At 45.8% G+C, this 18251-nt stretch overlaps 1 protein-coding gene across 1 annotated transcript in view; it reads right to left on the reverse strand.

Moving 5' to 3' along the window:
* Nucleotides 1-10143: 10143 nt before the first annotated feature.
* The window catches only part of LOC147708257 (enoyl-[acyl-carrier-protein] reductase, mitochondrial-like), a 544978-nt gene continuing 536870 nt past the window's right edge, over nucleotides 10144-18251 (reverse strand). Inside the window, exon 10 of the mRNA XM_086925328.1 lies at nucleotides 10144-10722. Within this exon, the coding sequence (XP_086781454.1) occupies nucleotides 10559-10722 (164 nt within the window). The 3' untranslated portion in view covers nucleotides 10144-10558. The remainder of the gene's footprint in view (nucleotides 10723-18251) is intronic.

Genomic DNA, 18251 nt, shown 5'->3' on the forward strand with positions numbered 1-18251 from the left:
GGATAAGCCCTAAATCTATAAATTTACTTGACATCGTATTTCTAGGTGTGTGTGGGAACCAGTGAAGGATGCCAACTGCCTTAGTGTATTGGATATCCCTGTCCGTCGCCCCGTTAAGGGCCCGTCCAACTTCCTGCCAGTAGTCGCCTAAAGAGGGGCAATCCCACAGCATATGACAGAAATCCGCCCCCGCTGTATTACACCTGGGGCAAGCAGCGTCGGTCGCCCCAAAGTACTGTTGGATTTTTCCGGGCGTAAGGTATGCCCTGTGGATAACATAGAAGTGGATTAATTGGAACCTGGCATTCCTCGAGCTCTTCCGCGCCCTCCTCAGTAGTTGGCCCCAGGTCGTGTCTGGTATCTCCACCTGGAGGTCCAGCTCCCACTTGGCCTTCAGGGCTGCCAGAGGTTGCAAGGCCTCCCGCTGTATCCGCGAGTACAGGCATGTGACGGCCTTAAAGGTTCCCGCCGCCATCATGGCGTACTGGCAGGCCATTGAGGTACCTGGTTCCTGCAGCCCTTCTCCCCAGTGGGCTCGCATGGCGCCTGTGACTGCCGCGTGCAGCAGATAGTCACCCCTCGGTAGGTCAAATCTCTCTTGTAGGTCCCGAAACGGCAGCAACACCCCATCTTCGTAGAGGTCACCCAGCACGTGTACTCCCGCCTCCTCCCACCCGAGCAAGCGTGACCAGTCACCTCCATGTGGGAGGGCTGTGACCATTCCCAACGGAATTTCGGGGGCGTACATAAGGCGGACACCCGCCCGCTTACGGGCCCGGTCCCAACATAGACGGAAAGTCTGCTCCTCGACCGTCAGGTCTCCCACTCGGAGTTTCTGGTGCAGCGTGATATAAGCCAGAACGTGTCGCGGGGTGCCTTCGACTCTCGCGTCCTCGGGACCTCTATAAACTCTTGCTACCTCCTGAGTAAAAGTCTGCAGCTGGGCAGCGAGGTAATATCCTTCGAAGTCCGGCACTGCCATACCTCCCTCATCTTTGGGGCGTAGCAGCGTGTCGAGCGCTATGCGTCTCCTACCCGTGCCCCACAGGAACGCTATAATCAGTGACCTCAGGCGTTTGAAAACCGAACTCGGGATCCATACCGGCAGTGTCCTAAAATAGTACAAAAGCCTGGGCAGGGCTATCATTTTAAGCAGGGAAATCCTACCAGCCAGAGAGAGCGGTAGAGTCGCCCAGAAATCCATAGATCCACGCAGGGCGTTAATACAGCGAGTTACGTTGCCATCCAGCAGGTCGGACGGGGAGTGGTAAACATAAACCCCTAGATAATGTAGGCAGCGCGGCTCCCACCGGAGTTCCTGAGCAGTAAGTGGGCACGGCTCTCCCGGCCTCAGGGGAAACAGACAGGATTTAGGCCAGTTGACCCTCAGGCCCGATAACCTACCGAACTGCTCCAGTAGCCTCCGCGCCCCCTGAAGTTCGGCGCCGGCATTGGCCAAAAACATCAACAAGTCATCCGCGTAAAGGGAGATGAGGTGCGGCCTCCCCCTAAAAGGCAGACCTGCGTAGTGGCGGCCCAGTCTGGCTACCGCAGCGAAGGGTTCCATTGCTAACGCAAACAGTAGCGGGGACAGGGAACAACCCTGTCTAGTGCCACGCCTGATCGGGTATTGTCTCGAGATCAGCGCACCCACCCGGACCCTCGCCACCGCCTCAGTATAGAGGACCTTGGTCCACTGTATATATCCGTCTCCCAACCCGAAGCGGCGCATCACCTCATACAGGTATCCCCATTCGAGGCTGTCAAATGCCTTCTCAATGTCGATGGACAGGACAAATGGGGAGACGGTGTCTGGCCAGTCCACACCCATCAGTCTCGTGAGTCTGCGGATGTTATGGGTGGTGTTGCGTGTCGGTATGAAACCGCACTGGTCACCATGAACCAGGCTCGTCATGTGCACCAGCAATCTGTTGGCCAGTATTTTACTGAGGATTTTGTAATCCGTCGTCAACATAGATAACGGACGGTACGAGGACAGCGCCGCACCGTCTCTGCCCGGCTTCAGGAGTGGGATCATAAGGGCCTCGCACATAGAGCCCGGGAGTCGGCCCTTCTCCTGCGCCTCATTGTAAACCTCGCGCAGCCGAGGAGCAAGATGCTCTAGGTATTTGCCATAAAATTCGATCGGTAGACCGTCAAGGCCCGGGGTCTTGTTTCTAGCCATCTGTTTCACAGCGCAACCTATTTCACCGAGGGAGATTGGCCGCCCTAACTCTTCTGCCTCCGAGTCCTCCACTTGCGGCAACTCTAGCCCGTCCAAGAACTCCTCAAGCTCCTCCGTCCCTCCCGTATCACCACTCAGATAGAGCCCCTCATAATAAGCTCGGAACTTGTTCAGGATCCCGGGTTGGGTGTGGCAAGGCTCCTCCCCTGGTTCCTGTATCCCCATGATCGGCCCTCCCCCCCGGATAGGGTTAGCAAGCCAAGCCAACATCGCCCCCGCCTTATCACCTTCCGCATGCGCCCTCGTCACGTATGCCTTGTGGTCGAAGCTACGCAGCCGCTCTAGCTCTACCGCCAGCCCCTCCCGCGCCCCGCTAAGCCCCTCCTGCAGTTCTGGGTGATTCGGGCGCCTCTTCTCAAGATCCCTCAGCCGTGTCTCAGCCTTATCTAAGTCGTCCAACAAAGTCCTCCGTGCCCCTGCCGTGTGCCCAATACAGTGTCCCCGCACCACCACCTTGAAAGCATCCCATTCAACCGCCCTCGTGGAAGCCGAACCACTGTTCTCCTCAAAATACCTCTCGATACGGTCACTCAGGGCCTCCCTGAACAACAAGTCGTCCAGGGTGTCAGGTTGCAGGCGCCATGTTGGCACGCAGTTAACAGTCACCATCCATTCCAGAGACATCAACAAGGGGTTGTGGTCCGATATCGTCCTTGCCAAGTATTCCGCCCCTCCCACCGCAGGGAGCACACATTCCGAACAAAGAAACGCATCCAGCCTCACATGTAAATCATGCAGGTGTGAGTGAAAGGAGTAATCCCTAGTGGTGGGGTGCAACGCCCTCCATGCATCCGTGAGGGCCCTGCTCTCCTGCCATTCTAATCTACGCTTGGCGATCCTATGTGCTGGGGACGCGCGTAGCGGGGGATGGGACCTATCTAGTAGCACATCCTCAACCGAGTTGAAGTCCCCCCCCAGGAGGACCGGCCCCGCCAAGTAACCCGCCAATTTGCCCGAGACGGTAGACAAGAAAGCGGGCAGGTCTACATTAGGAGCATACACATTGCAAAGCGATATCATCCTGCCTCTCAGCCTTCCTTCCACCGCCACATATCTGCCCTCTGGGTCTATCGATGACTTCGAGACTTGGAAGGGGACCCCCGCCCGTATCCAAATCAATGTCCCCCTCGCAAATGCTGAAAATGTCGTGTAGAATAACTGCCCCCTCCAGCGCCTTTGTAGAGCCGCCCCTTCCTGCTTATTTAAGTGCGTCTCCTGCAGGAACGCTATGTGAACCCCCCTACGCTTGAGGTACGCCTGAACCTTATGTCTGCGCGCCATGGACTGCATGCCCCGCACATTCCAGGTCACACATTTCAACGCTCCAGTACTAGCCATTCCCCCCTACACAACCGGACCATACAACAAAGAACAGTGTTCGCCTAATTCCCGCGACCACGGGCCCTCCCCCCCACCCTCTCCAAACAGGAAGCCAAACCCCTCCAACAACTACAACCCCTTGAGCAACCCCAACTGCTCGCAACTCCCACCCCCCCAGGACAGGCCCCCCCGCAACTGGAAGTACCCCCATCCAAACCAACACTCCCGATCACCCCTCAAGGAAAGGTGGTAATATTCGCAGTCCCCACTGCGATGACCTTAGGGGCCAGTAAGGCGCGGCTCAATGCTATAGAACCTCCAACAAATCAGCCCCGCGCGCTCCACCCCACAATCCCCACAGTACAGATCCCCATAACCTCAATCAATGTCTTTCCACTGCTGCGGGTCCATCGCCCCGGTGTCCAACCAACGAGTCCATTCCGCCAAACCAGTTCAACATGCCTCCAGTATCTCTCCCGAGGTCTGCGGCGTCACAATAGGGCCCCGGGCTCCACCAAATTCCGATTGTCCTGTCTCTGAGCCCGTTCCCGGGGCCTCCGAATCCGTGCCCTTCCCAGACTGAGTCCTGGCGGCTCTAGATAAGTCCACCACCGCCTGTAGGGCCGCCTGCCTCTCCGCCTCCGTCTGCGACATCGAGGGTTTCCCGGTCCTCCTGCGATTCTTTCTGATCCGTTGGGACTGTCTGATCGGCTTTTCCATCTTGGCCTCTTCCTCCCTGGCCTTAGCACCGTCCGTTCCTGCCTTATAAGTTTCCCACCAGTCCCATGCATCCGCAGAAGTCGTAAAGAATAAAGATTTTTCGTCCACCACCACTCTTAGCTTGGCTGGAAACAACAGGGAGTACTTGATGCCTTCCTGGCGGAGCTCGCGTTTGAGGGACAAGAAGTTTGCCCGGAGTCGCTGAGTCTCAAACGTGTAGTCCGGGAACATGGTGACTCTGTTGTTTTCCACTTGAAAGGGCCCTGCCTCTCTCGCCCTCTGTAAAAGCCAGTCTCTGTCCCGGTAATGGAGCAACTTGAACACCACCGGGCGAGGAGGAAGGCCCAAGGCTGGCGGACGCGCCGGAACTCTATGTGCCCGCTCCAGGGAGAAGAAGGGGGACAGGCCTTCAGGTGCCACCTCCGTCCTCAGCCAGTTATCCAAGTAGCCCACCATGTCGTCTCCTTCAATTTTCTCCGGCAGGCCCACTAGGCGTACGTTGTTGCGCCTGTTCCTGTTTTCTGCATCCTCGGCCCTCCTTTCCAGTACCTTCAGTCGGTCCATCACGTCGGCCATCTGGGCCTTCACCGTTGCCTGGGCCGGGGCTAAGTCCTTAACCGTGGTCTCCACGGATTTCACCCTGTCCTTAAGTTTGTCGTGGTCGGCCTTCAGGAGGCCCAGGCCTGTTACCACCTGAGCTATATCTTGCTGTAGGGCATCCTTTGTGGTGGCGATGGCTTCCAGGATGCGATCTTGCATCCGCTGTAGCGCCGCCTGGTCTCTCTCTGCTCCTTCCGCCGCCTCAGTGTCGGACGCGCCATCCCCCTTCCCCTTCGGTTTCCCCATCTGGGCCGGGATGGGCGGTGGACCTCAAATGTGTTCTTGGTCGCCCTCCGAGCGTCGCCGGGCACCGTCCTCCGGCCGGGTTCTCAGGTCCAGAAATGTCACCAAGAGGCAGGAAGCACTGAGCGGTCGTGGCTCGGCCAGCACCAGTTGCGCCTGAGACCCGGGGTTCTCGTCTCCGAGTCACTGTCGCATCGTTGTCGCCCCAATCCGGAGACGGTCCTCAACCACCGCCCAAGGGCGCGCCCAAAGTTCTACCAACAACTGGGGAGAGGCGCGACACGGCCGCCAGCACCCCTAGCGTGTCCGGGAGCGGTCTGCAGTGGGTCTCCGGGCAGATGTCTCCGTCACAAGCGATCTCATGCCATCGCCGCCATTTTGGGGTCCGCGACTTCTCGGCCGAGTTCAGCTTTCGAAGTTAAGTTACTGCTGCGGGGTGGCTCGGTGTCGTCTTCCGCGGGTCCCGGACCCTCCGCAGTACCGTCCAGTACCGGATAATGTCCTTTATCTCGGGGTTCGAATGAATTTTCAGGATATTTTCCGGGATCGGGCACGGAGCTCCGAGCTCACGCTGCCTACCTCCTCGGCATCCAAGCCACGCCCCGGAGTAGATATAATGATGACGAGGAATTCATCATTAATTAATTGTGGGTTTGTAATGCGCTAGAATCGACTCCCGAAGGAGTATCTCTGCGCAGTAGACCGCTGGGGGACCCGTCCTGGCTTTCCCTGTGAGATGGTCCCTACTGGGTATCTCCAAGGTGAAACCAGGCATCCCCGGCGTATGTGGGGGGCCGTTGTGGAGATGAGGCAAGCTAATGCCCAGAGTTGCCGAGTGTGATCCCTGGTTAGAGTAGGCACCTGAGGTGAGAATTATCAAGTCCGCTGACCCTGGTCCACGACCCTGCCGCATCGGGAATTGAACCCTGGCCGTCCTCTGCTCCCGGGTCTGCCGCCTCTAACCAGTGAGCCACACCACTCCACTAGAGTTAAAGACATTAAAGAACTTAGTGAACTGGTCTCAGTTGTACAAAACAGTGGGGTGGTAGTAGGAAATCCTGAAATGTATGTTGATCCATATGTTGAGATCATGGTTGGAGATCAGATTTTGAAACATTTAGTTGATTCTGGTGCTCATATTTCCATGATCACTCAAGTTCTTTATGATCAAACTTGGTCTACAAGACCCCTTATTCCTCCAGATCGTAAAGCAGTTTCATATGAAGGGTGTGACATTAATTTCTCTGGGTATATTGAAGACATTTTGAAATTCAAGGCCAGAAAGATCCATGGCAAGGTATATGTAGCACAACGAGGGTTGAACATTTTGGGATGGTTCCACCAGGGACTATTTGGAATGGTACTTAAACCTGGGTCATCTGAACACATTATAGTTGAGAGGGATAATCCTGATCTAGAAGATTTGACAAATACATTTCCCAGTGTGTTCTCGGGTGAATTTGGTAAAATCAGAGACTTCCAGCACAAGGTTATATTAAAGGATGATGCCATTCCCATAAAACATAAGTTGAGAAATGTTCCTTTTAGTGTAAAACATGATTTAGATTGTGAACCTAATTCACTTTGTAAAAAGGGCATAATCCAACCAATTGAATTCTCACTGTGGTTATCTCCACTGGTGGTTGCTCGTAAGTAGAATGGCGAGTTGAGAGTTTGTGTGGAACTTCGCTGTCTTAACAAAGAATTCTGGGTGGATTCTCATCCATTGCCCAACATCAATGAGTTGTTGGCGAGTCTTAAAGATGCTAAAAGTTTAACAAAATTGGATTTGGCTTCAGCCCACCATCAGGTGGAGTTGGCACCCGAATCAAGACACCTCACGGTGTTTGTGTCCCCGTTTGGAACTTATCAGTATGTACGTATACCATTTGGTTTGGCATCAGCTGCATCAGTTTTTCAGCTTGTGATGAATAATATGGTGAAGGGGATTGATGGCCTATGTATATTTCAGGATGATGTTTTGATTTTTGCTCCCAATATGAGTTCTCATGAGGCCATTCTTTCTGAAGGATTGTCTTGATTTCAGAAATCTGGGGTGGTTTTACGCAGAGACAAATGTGTTTTCAGGACCAAGGAAATTGAGTACCTAGGGCAAATTTTTCTAAATGAAAATGGTTTACTCCCAAAAAACAGCTTGGTTGATTCTATTGTTAAGTCCAAGGCTCAATCTGACAAACCTGGTCTTAATTCCTTTTTGGAATTGTGTGAATTTTATTCTCGTTTTGTACAGGCTTTTACGAGTAAGTTGAGACCTTTATCACGGATGCTTACGAAAGGAGTGACATTTGAATGGAATGATGAATGGCAGGAGGTTTTTGAGTGGGTGAAGCAACAACTGTTCTCTCCAAAAATTCTAAAACATTATGATCCTTCTCTCACTTGCACTCCTACTGTGGATGCTAACAATGTTTGGTGTGGGGGCTGTGTTAACCCAGGAAAAAGATGCTGTACCAAGAACTATTAGTTTTGCCTCAAGAGTGTTATCAGTTTTGGAAAAGAGTTACTCTGTTATTGAAAAGGAATTACTAGCGTGTTGGTGGGCAGTAATGAAATTTCGGAATTTCATTTGGGGCGAAAATTTTGTGTCCGTACTGATCCCAAACCTTTAGTTTTTATTCTGAGTGGCAAAAATGTTAGAGGTTTTACTCGTAGAATTGCACGATTGTCTTCTAAGCTTCTCCAATTTGAATTTTATGCTGAATATATTCCTGGGGGGAAAAATGGTTGTGCAGATTTCCTCTTGCGTTCTTCCAACACTGTAGACGGTGATTTTGCTACCTGTTAGGATGATAAAGAGGAATTCATAGTTGCCGCGGTAGATCTCCCACAGTTGTGTGCAGTTTCGGAAAGTCAATGGCACCATACCCTCAGTAGTGATGTGTCTTTGGGTTCGGTGATGACATATATTGGAAATGGTTGGCCTAAGGAGAGGAATTTAAACTTTGAGTACAAGACCTATCTTCAGATTGCCGATGAGTTGACTATTGAGGATGGTTTGTTGATGCGTGGGGACAAGTTAGTTCCTCCTCTTAGTTCAAGGCTTGAGTTGATCAAGAGTGCTCATGAGGGGCATTTAGGAGCTACCTTAACAAAGAGAAGAGTTTGTATTTCTTTTTGGTGGCCTTCTATGGACAGAGAGGTGGATGAAGTTGTAAAGTCTTGTGTTATTTGTTCAAGTTACGATAAAACAGCCAAATTACGTACTCCTCCCCTTTCTCCAGTTGATTTACCATCTGCACCATGGGTTAAGTTGGGACTCAATATTGTAGGTCCTTTTAATGCACTTGACCCTTCATCTAAATTTGCGTTGGTCATGATGGATTATTACTCCAAGTGGCCAGAGGTCAGGTTTGTGAGAGAAGTGAGCTCTAAAGCAGTTATTGAATTCCTCAATTACATTTTCTTGAAAGAAGGTTTTCCTGAATTTTTAGTGACAGATAATGGTACCCAATTTGTTGCTTCTGAAGTTGAACATTTTATTCAAACCTGGGGAATCAAACATCTTAAAAGTTCTTTGTACCACCCGCAGACCAACGGTTTAGTCAAGCATATGAACAGAGTGTTGGGTGAGTGCATACAGTGGGCTATTGCCAGTAAGCATGTTGTATTGAATTCAGTGATGAGCATGTTGTGGTTCTATCACACAACTCCCCATTCCACAACAGGAGTTTCACCGTTTGAATTGTTACGTGGCAGGAGAGCTTCAACCACTTTTAGCCCCGGTTAGATGAGCAAGTGGGTGAAAGGAAGACAATGGTCTGATGATTGTGTAAGAAGTCGTGTGAAAATGACTCAGTACAAGCAGAAAGACTATTTTGATTCAACAAAAAAGTGAAGGAAGTAGAGATTGTTGTGGGTGATTATGTTGGTATGAAGAAACCTTTCCATGTGAGGAAGGGTTTGCCAAAGTTTGGTCCTTCTTTTAGGGTGATCAAGGTGAAAGGTCGTTCTGTGAAACTTAAGAATGGACATTGGTGGAATATGTGTTCATTATTGAAAAATAAGGTTTCGATTGGAAGAAATTAAATAGCTCAGAGAGGGTTCGTATTCAAAATAGTTCAGAAGTGGATAACCTTCCTGTTTTGTGGTGCAGTGTCAGAGTTAGGAATCTTCCTGTTTGTTACAGAGTCTAACATTTTATAGTTTTATACTTAAGTTTAAACCTGTTACAGTGACTTCCCATCTATTATGGGAGCTTTATTGTTCTCTGTATTTGCATTGTTTATTGCTGTACTATGTTTAACTTTCTTTTTTATATTTGTTTTTCTTTGTGTTTTTTGCATTTTTGTTTTATTTAAGGAAAAACCCATGTAGTAATCTTTGCTTGTTTTTAGAACCACAAGTGTGTGTGGCACTCCACTATGTCAAGGTTCTTGTATGGAGTTCCAGGGCTGGCAGTTGGAGTTGCTTGTTTGACCACTGCGCTGCCGCTGCTCTGCTCTGATTGTCCAGTATCACAATAAAAGAAACTTCTACTTACCAGTTTCCCGTATGTCTTCACTACAAATTGTTAATAGAATGAGATACAAACATGCTCTTCTGTGGGCAGATGTTGGAAATGTCTCACAGATCTTAAAACTAAACAATATACTTAACCTGATGAAAAACATAATTGGGTACCCCTTAAATCATTGAAGGCTTTGCTGTGGTCATCCATGTGCCTTACACACATATAATAGTAATGTATTCTGTATCAAAACAGGTGCAAAATGTGTGTTATAGACATTTCAAAATGTTTCCAGTGGCGTAGAAGAACTACTGAACAAAAAGACGGTACTTTCCAATCTCATTTTCTGAATATTTTCAGATTTATCATTTTGCTCATAGAAGCATTAGTTTTTCTAATGTAATTCATTGCAGAAGTTCTATATGACAATTTTTTGATCACACACTGTCACTACGTTCTTATATTTTTTATGGTAGTTTGACTGTGAGTGAAGTACGTCTTTAATTCTTATGCATTTGGTCATTAATTCAAAATGATGCAAAATATTGACAATAATCACATAATATTTTTATTTTTTGAGAAAATCTATTTTTATGGCTGTCACATGATCAACATTCATTTTTGGGGCTACATACAAATGGCATGTCTTTGCAGGGTGAACATTCACACTGTAGTGTATTCCCTAAAAAGGAGGTGATTTCCAGTTAATCTCTTGTTCCAAGAGCTCCTAAGGCCTATGCATGGTTGTTATTCTTCTCTATTTTATATTGGTCGAATATGCATGTAAACTTTGTAAAGTCTTAGAACTGCACAACGACATTGAGTTTAGTGAACAAATGACTCAAACAATTTTGTGTCCAGTGTTTTAGAGTGCCATAAGCAAAGCAGTGTGATGATGGGGTAATTTGTCAGATCTTCTGAAAGGTGCGAGCAAGTAACTTCAGAACAGTTGATGTACAATTTTAATCCATTATAAGCACGTATTTTCTTCCATTTGTAGACGTGAGATCTTCCAACGCAACCTTGTAGTCATGTAATGGAACTGGTGTACACATTGGAGCAGTCAATTTTCCTTTTCTGACCATTTCCGACATAAGTGACACCATTGTATTAAACTTCCTCAAATCTAAGAACAAAAAAAGTTGTGAATGAGACATTTATTCAACAAAGTTTGCATTGCACATATATTAATTGATAATTTTGTATCTCCCTAAATCCAGATCCAATCTTGACAACTTGTGGTATCATTAGAGTGCTTTGTCCCATGTTTCATTAACATGCAGTTTGGTAATTTAGGTGAAATAAGTTGACAATTGGCAATTACAGGCAGCCAGACTCCATGCCATTGACCCTACCTGCCCTGACACTTGTTGGTGGGGATGTGGGAAGAGAGGCTTCTTACTGCATACTATTGGACTTGCCCCCTCATGGTGGACCTCTGGTACACATTCTTTCCCACCATGTTTCAGAAACAGGTATATCCCCCTCAACAAAACTTGGAACTGGCCATTCTGGGTAGACACTCAGAGGTCTTTTATTGCCTTGGTTCCACATCAGGTAAACAAATCTCCCACCTCCTGCTGGCAGCAAAACACACCATTCTCTCCCTTTGGGACAAGGCTGTAACGCTGACCTGTGATCAATAGCTTCATAAACTTTGGTGTTTCCTTGGGCACAAGACATTTGACATTTGCTTACGCGTTAGCTGATAAATCCAACCTCTTCCTTGAGCTGTGGACCCAAGAGCTCTCCTATCATAACAAGGACCAGAGCAGCCCAGCATACCCTCAAAGGCTGCGTGCCCTGGGACTAGTCAATTCCTCTGTCATCTCACATCTAGACTCAAGCACTTTCAGAGGACTAATAGTACATGTCTCCTTTTTACAACTACCAATCATCCTGTGTGGTGGAGGTAAGTTTGATGGGTTTTATGGGGGGAGGGAGTGTAATTTTTCAGTTTTCACTATCAGGACATGTAAAACTTAAATATACATGTCCAACCTTTTAATTACAATGCACCATGCCCAATGGGCTGACTCAGGACTAACTTAGGGGCGTGGGTGGAACAATAAGTGTTTATGGCCCACTAGTAGCATTTAATTTATAGGCCCTGGCTATATGGTATACAACTTTATTAGGGAATTATAAGTAAATTAAGCATGCCAATCAGGTGTCAGACAATTTTTACCATGTTTTAGGGAGTGAGCCCAAGCACTTTAGCACTGGTTAGCATTGGTAACGTGCAAATACTTCTACCAAGCACTGAACACTCTCCATTCAGAATCAAATCTTCAACCGCTTGTGGGCAATTACAAATGTGGCAAATATAAAGTCTGTAATTCATGCTTGGAAACGAAAAACTTTGGTCATCAAAATTAAAATATTACTTAAAGAGTTAAATGAATTGTAACAGTATGTATGTTATGTGTGCTATATATGCCCATGAAACCTGCTGTATATTGGTCGGACAAAACAGAGTAAAACAATGCATCCTTCAACATTGCATTCATATTCAATGCCATACACATGAAGCACTTGTAGGGGAACATTTTAAAGCGCCTACTCATAGGCTGACTATATACAATGGGTCTTTTTATAGAAGGTGCAACAGAATCCACAGGGTGGGGACATTGGACTAGTATTGAATGTACAGGAATTCAAGTTAGTGCACCTACTTGATTCAGGGGAGTAAATGATTGTGAGGAACTTGGAAAAATTAGGGAACAATTAATTATTACCGTTTCTATGTCTTATACCGCTGTATGTGTTTTCACATATAACCAGTGGTCGAAGTGGAGGAAAAAAGTAAGGTAACTGTAGGCTGAGAATTGGAGGGCAGGAAAAACTGAGGATTGGGCAAACACAAGGAGATGATGGACGGAGCGCTGAAACTTTTCAGACATTCACCCCCCAGTCACAGATCTGGGTTGAATCCATCATCATTCTTTAGCTCACTTAACCAATTCAGTTCAGACTCATCAGTCTTGACTCTGTGCCTCAAGGGAACAGTCCAGCCCGAACTGCTAAGCTAGGTCTTCCCTCAACTGGAAACAGGCATCCTGGGACCGGTTTCGGAGTAACACCCCTCATCAGCCAGGCTAGCTTGAATCCAATCACAAAGTGTGCAAGGGACCCACATCTGGGCATACACTGACAACTTAGGGCAAAGAAAGCAAACACAAGGAGATGATGTGCGGAGCACTGAAACTTTTCAGACACTCACCCTGTCACAGATCAGGGTTGAATCCATCATCATTCTTTATCTCACTTGGCCTCCTCAATTCAGCCCAAGCTATATGCAAATCAGTCTTGACTCTGTGCCTCATGGAAACAGTCCAGCCTGAACTGCCAAGCCAGGTCTTCCCTGAACTGGAAACAAGCATCCTGGGACCGGTTTTAGGGTAACACCCCTCAGCAGCCAGGCTAACTTGAATCCAGTGGCAAAGTGAGCAAGGGATCCACGTCTGGGCATACCCTGCCAACTTAGTGCAAACAAGGCAATCACAAGGAGATGATGGATGGAGCGCTGAAACTTCTCAGACACTCACCCCCAGTCACAGATCAGGGTTGATTTCATCATCATTCTTCAGCTCACCTCCCACATCAGTTCAGACCAAGCTATATGCAAATCAGTCTTGACCCTGTGCCTCATGGGAACAGTCCAGTCCGAACTGCCAAGCCAGGTCTTCCCTGAACCGTAAACAACCATCCTTTGACCGGTTTCGGGTAACACCCTTCATCAGCCAGGCTAGCTTGAATCCAGTGAGGACTGGGTCAGTGGGCGGAGTCAGAGGTGTGGCCATGGAAAGCAAAACATCCCAATTTTTTTATAATTGTTTGCAATTTTACTGACCAGTTACAGCTTATGTTATGTTATTTAATTCAACCAGTGGATACACATTTTTATTTAAGGTTTATTATGAGTTATTTACATTAAATACTTTCACAAAGTGGGATACTTTTCCACACACAGAATGCCCCAAGTGCGCTTAAAAGTGGAATCAAAAGCCATTTGCCCCTGAGCCATGCAGTTTCTGTCATCAGCAATTCTCCCATTTTCCACAAGAGCAGTTCAAACATGAATAGCAAGATATCCTAGTTTGTAAATGGTTTCTACATAATTATGGCTTTGCCATATTTGCCACATAATTCATAATCTGGTGCATTATCTCACGATGTTATCTAAAAAATGTTTTTTAGCTCCAACGGGTCAACAGTAACTAAAAATATTACTTGTGTTTCTGTGAAGGGGAGGGCCCTTTGCAAAGGTTGACTGGTCACCTATCTCACTGCTGCATGTGTATGTTACCTTGGTACTAATGAGACAATATCTTTGCAGAGACTGCTAGTATGTGTAAAAATATCCCAAAAATCAGAAAATGTAACGCATTACGCTGCAGCCTTCTTTTTTGCTGCATAATTTAGTTAACACTCCAACATAATTTTGTCCTTCATTGCTGCATAATTCCAGTGGCCCCAAAGCAGGCAGCACATTTTAAAAGTGCTTGTGTACGAAGCAGAGAGACTGTGTAGCTTGCAAACGTAGTTAGGTGTGTGTGAAAATCTTGCATTGCTGATCCCTGGTGAGTTGCACTAGTACTGCTGAAACAAGGCCAATGGAGGTACCAATGTGTAAGGCGTACTGGCCTCAAGGGTACTGTGATTTCAGTGACAGAGTCGCTGATGCTCTATGGTGTGCTACCTCTTAGGCCTGCCTGCAAGACTTGAGGTGAACTTCAGTATGGTGTGTAGTGGACAGGTTAACCAACACTTGACACTGCTAGGGTCCACCTGCTGGTGCTAAGACACCAGGGCTACTAAGGTCTTTTGGGGCCTTCTAAGGTCAAGCATGGGAATGTGCTCCTTCAGGAGAGTGGAAGGTCATGAAGGCTGAACCTGGTTCCCGAGTTTCAGATTCAAAGGATCTGGCCACAGTGTCGCATCCTCTCCCCCGCTGAACACCATACTGTTCCACTGAGAGAAACTCACACTGCCTTCAGCTACAACCCAATTGTGCTCTGCTAGAAACCTATGGATGCAACTCAATTCAAATTATGCACTACACAAAAGTAATATACTGCCTGGGAAAAAAAGTAACAACACCCTGGAAAAAGCAAACACTCATAGGGAATGCAAGATTAAGTAAAGAATGTGAAATGTAAGTAAGAACAACATGGTTAACTTAACGCTTTTACACTCATTATTCAGAAATCAATGAGAGTCTTTGACTGAAAAGTTAAGGACATAAGTAGAGTCTGGAAGGGACCAGTTTTAATGTCCATTGCTTATATCCTGAAAAAACGTAAGCAGTATGGTTTAAAAAGACCACATCACTGAACACAGAACTATGGTACATATTTTTTAAGCTAAAATACGGAAAACAGCCCATATGGACCATACCAAATGTTTTCTACTCCATGCATCAACCAGGTAGTGCAGTACACGTTTGGGTGTGAATAAAACCAATCTTAACACTGTTTGACTACTCTGTCTTGCTCTATGTAGTTATATAGTTATTTTTAGTATTTTTAACAACGTTTTTTCTCTCCGTCTTGAAGCTGCGTTTTGGGATAGAAAAATGTCAGAAAAAGACATTTCCAGCAAAAGTGTTTTCTTTATTTCTTGGATAAATTTCACAGGGGAACGAATGGAGGAAAGGAGAGGAAAGAGTGGTTTGAATTCATAGTTTTTAGCAAGTGAGGAAGAGCGAGATAGAAAGAGAGGGAATAAGAGGATGAGGAAGAAAGAGAGTGGAGGGCAGTTACCAGCAGAAGAGCAGGAGAATTGGATATTGCTTGTTGTATAAGTATGTAGATAGTTTGCTCTTAGTTCCTCTTAAGGTCATGCACCTGTGACAAGTTTGCTTCCACCATAAGTTAAGCTATTGAAAACTTGCTAGCACTATGATGCAGTATGTTACAATATTCTTTATGTAATTATGTGATGTCATGGAACTTCGAGATCAGATGAATTGTTAGGAACATGACAACCTCTTGTTTTGCCAGCACCTGTGTGTGGGCCTTTTATTTGTTGTAATGTTAATAAAGACTTTTTAACATTTTATGTGCATTGTGGCTTCTGTAATACCATTTGGCTACTTTTTTGGGGAAAATCTGATGGCCCAAAGCAGAGTCTATTGCTGAATTTCAATATATTCACCTTCTACGCAGCATATGGGAACCCTTCTGAGACAAGAACTTGCATCTGATCGAGACGACTAAGTGAAGGTTCATTTTTTTAAAACATATTCCAAGCAGAAATTTGGGAACTTTATCACTAATTAAGCCTGCATACCATCATTTATTTGCTTTTAAATTCAAATGAGCTTTTACCTCTGTGTGATGTTGCATATATGCTCCCGGAGGCTTGTGCATTCTTCTGGCCATTGCGTTCGCACTGCAGAAGCCCCGTGTGTGACGCATGAACAGTAAGCCTGGCATTTTCCACATGACACCTGGTAGTGTGCGCCTCACACTGGTACGCTACGTTAAGTGCCTCTATTTTGGTTTGCTCTGAGGAACTGTTTGGGTCGGAAGGTTTCACCCCGTGAGAGCAACAGAAAGTGTAGTGGCTGGTACAGGATAGGTCTGGGTGGTAAATTCCGTTCTGCTTGCGGAATTTGGGTAATTTCGCATTCTGCGGAGAAAGCAGAATTGCCCAAAACTCCACGTTACGCGGCTTTGCGGAATATTTTGCTTGTTTGCGCTTTCAAAATGCGTGTTCACAAGATATTTCTCCCCAAGTACGCAAACAGCATTCGCAAACAGGAAAAAAGCATTGCGAACGGGCGGAACAAGCAATTCCGCGTATTCGCAGAACTTTGGCGTGCTCGCAGAGATTTTTTACCGTTTCGCGTACCTTTGCTTAGCACGACTACGCAAATTCTGCCCACCCCTAGTACAGGAGAATTAGGTGCTTTGTAAAACACTGAACATAGGGGCCTTGTGTAAATCTAGGTATTTGAAAATGTACATTTATTTTAAAAGAAAAAGGGAAAAGTAATTTAATTTATTTACCTTGTGAAAGATTCTGAGTCATCAGTTAAAACTTGATACAACATTCGCAACATTGTGACAGAATTATGTGTTTGATGTTTTGCTCATTCAACAAACTTACTGGAAGTTACAAAATACATTCTATAAAGTGATTATTTCCTTTTTTAAAGTGAACATTTTAACCAGGACAACTTCTTATGTTCAAAGAGGTAGAAGTCTTTTACAAAGGATCGAAAAACGACATGGCACAAATTAATGTGCTATGTCAACCCACTCCATTTTTAAATGAACTAGGTAAAAAAGCATTGAGATACAAAAACTGGCATAGATCTTTTAAAAATTATCTTGTAGCTATTGATGGAAAGGCTTACAATACAGAGAGGAAAAAAAGCCATGATGTTTGGTCTCTTTGGCAATGCTTGACAGGACATTTTCTATAGTTTGCCAGAATATGGAAATGCTCCAGGTAAATTCATACCATTGGATGAATATCAGGAAGTGGTTAAGCACATGGAAAAACAGTTTTCAGAACAAGCAAATATAATGGTGGCAAGACATAGGTTTAGCATGTGCAAATAAATTGAGAATGAGAGCATAGAGAGGTACATTGTGAGCCTCAATGTATTAGCTACTGAATGCAAATTCAATGACATGGTGGACATATATATATATATATATATATAAGGGATTAATTTGTATTTCATTGCTACTCCAAGAAGATACAGGAAAGAGTATTGGCATTCATGAATCCAACTTTATGCCAAAGGAATTGAGCGATCCCTTTTATCATCCTGACTTTTAGCTTCTAAATGTGCACAGACTAATAACGTTTTTGCTTTACAGGAAAGAAGGAAGGTTGATAACAGATCTAGTAAAATGTTTAAATTGGTAAAAGTAATGATTTAATATTTTTTGCTTGTTCCAGGTGTGGCTCAAAGAGTCACAAGGCGGATTACTAAGGATGTCCATCTACAGCATTGAATATATACAAATAGAGAGGCAAACACAAACAATTCATAAATGTAATGAATTCATGAAGTAAGTGAATAAAAGTCACAGGTCCTAGTCATTTGTTGGTTACTTTTCTTTATTGATTTTTCTCTTTTTTCTTTTTCTGCCCAAGCTAGCGCAGCCACTGCGTTTTACCTAAAAGAAGGCTTCACAGGGCTGCAAACATGAAACATAGCACACATATGTAAAACCTTATAAGGTTCTATTCGACATTGAATTAAGTCTATTCACAAAACATGACATATACAAAAAGACACACTATATGCAACAGTACAGTCTCATTATCAAAACCCATTAATAAACGTTCATGTGAATCTCTATCCTCCAAAGTAATGCTTTTAAATGAATTGGCAGGTTTAACCAACTATTAAATTTAGGTGGACCAGTGAATTTCATAACATCAAGTGAGTGTCAGTCACAAGCACTAACGCAAAAGTGTGGCCAATTCCACATAAAGCAGAGGTCTTTAATCTGTGAGGCGCGACACCCAGGGGGGTCGTGGAGTCCCGGGAAGAGGGTTGCTCATTTCCAGGCCTCACTTCTGCCTGGAATCTGAAACATATGCTCTTCCTTGTGGAAACCCTGATGCTTCATTCTGGTGGTTAAAATGCTTCAGCTGAAGTTAATGGAGTCTCTTGTGCTGTGAAAT

The sequence above is a fragment of the Lissotriton vulgaris genome, chromosome 6, assembly GCF_964263255.1.
Source record: "Lissotriton vulgaris chromosome 6, aLisVul1.2, whole genome shotgun sequence".
NCBI lineage: Eukaryota > Metazoa > Chordata > Amphibia > Caudata > Salamandridae > Lissotriton > Lissotriton vulgaris.